This window comes from Tupaia chinensis, unplaced genomic scaffold (assembly GCF_000334495.1).
Source record: "Tupaia chinensis unplaced genomic scaffold, TupChi_1.0 Scaffold000044_1, whole genome shotgun sequence".
Classification (NCBI taxonomy): domain Eukaryota; kingdom Metazoa; phylum Chordata; class Mammalia; order Scandentia; family Tupaiidae; genus Tupaia; species Tupaia belangeri.
Genome location: NW_006159500.1, coordinates 1,916,330 through 1,920,497, shown reverse-complemented (window position 1 = coordinate 1,920,497; position 4,168 = coordinate 1,916,330). Strand labels below are relative to the sequence as shown.

The 4,168-nt window shown below is 42.2% G+C and overlaps 1 protein-coding gene across 1 annotated transcript in view; it reads left to right on the top strand.

Moving 5' to 3' along the window:
- Positions 1 to 4,168, top strand: part of CCDC146 (coiled-coil domain containing 146) — a 169,552-nt gene that overhangs the window by 165,103 nt on the left and 281 nt on the right. The window contains exons 18-19 of the mRNA XM_027773352.1: positions 2,457 to 2,705; positions 4,019 to 4,110. Of these exons, the coding sequence (XP_027629153.1) occupies positions 2,457 to 2,705; positions 4,019 to 4,110 (341 nt within the window). The remainder of the gene's footprint in view (positions 1 to 2,456; positions 2,706 to 4,018; positions 4,111 to 4,168) is intronic.

The window sequence follows — 4,168 nt, the reverse complement described above, 5'->3', positions numbered from 1 at the left end:
TTGAGAGACTTACCAGTTGACTGCCCTGGAGTGTCGGAGTTCTGACCTTCTGAGGGGTCCCCGTACGGGCCACCACTTGTCGCTTCAATGATGCCACTGACAAGGTCTTCTCCGGAACGCTTTATTTCCCCAGGCTTCTTACAATCTTCTTCTCCTTTTTCCCCCAACCCCCGGGGCCTTATATAGGGCCCCTAGCCAATCAGTTCATTGTCCACGTGCACGGAAACTAATCTTCGGGTGAGGATTGGTTGCATGTACTGTTCCCGTGGTGATCATGTGCATACCACGTCACCGCTATGCCCACTTCCGTATAGTTGTTTACTTAAGTAAGGCCTAGAGGACTTCCGCTAGGCGCCATCTTTGGTGCCACGAGGGGAGAGGTCTTTTAGGGGCGCCTTACAGGAAACCTCAGCTAAGACAGAGCAGCCCAAAACAATAACCTACTTACTTATTTATTTATTGGAGAATTGAAGTTAGGCAGTTACACATAAATATATACACTAAAGTATGCAGTGACGGATTAAAGAAACTTAAGATGATCATTAAGGATCATTTAAACGGTAGTCATTTGTATTCAATATATGTTTCCTAAAAATTATTTCAGTATAGAAGAGTCATAAAAACTTATATTTCCTATTCTTTAGGGGACAAATTTTGTATATAATAAGTTATCATATTGACAGAGGCAGGTAACATTTCTCTAAGCAACAACATTTCTCTAAGCTGGTACATGTATGGGGGCGGTTCTTCAAAAAGTCCATGGGAAATGTGTAGTATAAAGAAAACCTATGAGGATTTCTTTCTAGTACCAAAATAAACCGATACTGTAATTCTATTTTCCATGACCTTTTCGAAGTTCCCTCATATGGCCAACATATGCTCTTTTAGGAGAGGAAGATGTTCATGTAGATAGTTTAGGGAAGCTCATTTTCATATCCCAATTTACCCTGGTCCCAAAGAGTAATGGATAGACTAAGAACTCATTCATTTGTTCATTTAGAAAACATTTGATTTTAATTTTGTTTGGTCCCTCTTATATTCTAAGCACCATTCTGGTCACTGGGAATATGATGATGAGTGAAATGAACAGTCCTTGTGAGCTCTTTCAGAGTGCATTTTTATGGGATGACAGACTGTAATTAAATAGGTAGATTTATAATATGATGTCAGTAGTGAGACATGATATGTAAACAGAATACAGTGAGGTAGGTTAGTGAATGTTGTCACTCCACCATGGCTAGGCCCACACCAAAAGGCTTTATTCTCTAAGCCAGAGAGCTTATTGAAACCAATTCAATTACTTCTTTCTTGCCTTTTGAAATCATTTTTCTCCTGTTAGTCCTATCTTTTAACTCAATGATGCTAAATAAACTGGCATAAAAAGGCTGAAGAAAAAACTAGAAGAGTGCCAGCCTGGTGGCCAGGTGGGAACATAAGCTGGATTTCCACATGGCCAACTATGCAGATCAAATCCTGGACCTGGCATCTTGAGAAACATGCCAGGCACATGTGCGTGCATCCCCAAAATCCTGGAAAGAGGAAGAGATGGGGGAGAAGGGATTGCAGTGTAATCATACCATGGGGTGGGGGTGGGGGGGTGCTTTCCTTGTCTGTCTGTCTCTATCTCTCTTTCTCTTCCCCTAAGTGCAAGCACCTTCTGGCAAAACAAAACCAAAACACCAGGAACATCTTTCATTATAAATTATTGACCAAACTTACCCAGCTTAACTTATGCTTGCTTCTAACTAAATGATGCTCCCAGGATTTATGATCAATAATGCAAATACAGTGAAGTGATAGTTTCCATTAAAAATGGAAACTGCCATAATTTTATATCAACAGAAATTAACTTTTAGGTACTTTTTTTGTTGTTCTACCAATTTTTTTCTCCTGGATAAGTAGCAAACTAATAATATGGCAAAATTAGGCCAGAACTTAAACATCAAGAACACACTTTCCCTCCTCCTCCTCACCTCTTAAAAATAGTCACTAGGGGGGCCAGCAGGTGGCATGGTGGTTAAGGTGCTGGACTCCCACATGGTTCAAGTCCCAGATCCAGTGGCTTGATAATCTCGCCCAGCACATGTGCCCAAAATCCTGAGAGGAGAATGGAGGAGAAGGGATTGCAGCATGACCATCCCCCCCTGAAGAGTGGTTTCTCACTTCCCCTCTCTGTGTCTCTCTCCAGCAAGTGCACACACCATGTGGCAAAACCAAAAAAAAAAAAAAAATGGCACTAAACTATTCCACTCAGTGCTATAAATCTTTTTTCTTTTCTCTCCTTGTCTCTATTTATGTAACCAAGGTGTGGGGCTCAACTATGAGGTTGTTTCTATGAATTCCTTGTTAAACCTTCCTTAGGGTAAAAATGCCCTCTACCAGCCAGCAACCAACCATTTTCTTCAAGTCTTCATGGAATGCATGCATAGATTAAGTCTTGGGCTCTTTAATTCCAGATGAACGGCTATCAGAAAAGGATCAAAGATGCTACTGAAAAAATGATGGCTCTTGTTGCTGAGTTGTCCATGAAACAAGCCCTGACCCTTGAACTCCAAAAGGAAGTCAGAGAGAAAGAAGAATTCATCTTCTCTTGCAATTCTAGGATAGAAAAGGGACTGCCACTCAATAAAGAGATTGAGAGAGAATGGTTGAAAGTACTTCGAGATGAAGAAATGTATGCCTTGGCCATTGCTGAAAAGTCTCGGGTAAGCTTCGGCTCTATGACATATTTATAAAGTATGCCAAGAAGGGCCATTTTCAGAGGTCAATCCATAGTATATGAGTTCTTATAGTCCCAACATACAATCCCAATAGTAACTGGAAAAAGTGTTGTCTAAGATAGTACACAGACAAGTCAAAGAACGGTAGTCCAGAGTGCCATCATATCCCTCAAAGAACACTTGGCAAGCATCTAGTCTCTCCCCACAGTAAGACACCCTGGGCTGGTGTGACAGAACATCATGCCTTTCCACCAGCAGGAGAATAACCAGACTGGCATTGGCTTTCTCTATAGGTCTCCCTCTCTGTCCTCACACCATTGCTCAGACCACATCTGACCCTTCCCTGTTCATCTGCTATGGCCTCCACAGCATATGGTGAGGCCTCTAGCCATATTTATGGTTGGCACAGTCTTCAGACACTGCACCTAAGGTGTATCCTAGGTATCAAGGCCACTCTTCTCCCACCACCAGCTGAAGTCTAGGTTTCCCTGACTCCACCTAAAAGTTAGGCACCTGCCCAGTTCTATCTACCCCCATGACCTTCTAGTAGTCTTAGGAGGGAATCTGCATCTCTTTCCAAGGCCATTACATCCTGCAGACTTGGAACTCACTCAAACTGTCCAATGGATGTCCCCAAAAGGATCTCTGTCCACTCCCTAACCCAAGAAAAAGCTGCGTTCCAAATAAGCACTGGGAATATCTGAATACAATGTCTGATTTGTAATTTCCACACCTTCTACAGCTTTCAGACTGTATCTGTGGTGTTCTGCTGTCATTTATCTGTCTCCATCATGTAGAGTTCTTTTTTGTGCTGTAAGAAATTACTCTATTTCTAGAGGTCAAATCTGGAGGACTTCGGGACTCAAAGCAAACTGCTGGCCATTCTTCACCTCTGGTTCCACTTTACTCCTTTCCTTATTTCTTCCATTGTTACATTTGCTCATCAGTTTTTTTACCAAAGGAAATATATTATCCTGCCTTTGTCAAAAACATGGAGATAATTAGGTCCTGATGACAGATATTAAGGTTGGATTATAGAATATTTAGAATTCACCAGATTTTTATAAACCCTAAAACACAAGAACAGTGTAACTAATGCCTGAGTAATACAGCCCATTCCGATGAGATAACCACATGTGTGTATAGTGGCTTCATCCACCTACCCTCCCATCCCTTTGGGAAGTGTCCGCCAGCTCAGCCTGAGCCTGCTCAGACCCAGCTGTGTCTTTTGAGACCCAAGAATAGAGGGGCTGTGCCAGAGTTTCAGAAAACTGAAAAGGAAAAATTGTTCTTTGCAGGAATTCTTGGAAGCAGATAATCGCCAGCTGCCCAATGGTGTTTACACGACTGCAGAGCAGCGCCCTAATGCCTACATCCCAGAAGCAGAAGCCGCTCTTCATTTGCCAAAACCATATGGTTCTTTGGCGCCTTTTAAACCAAGTGAACCT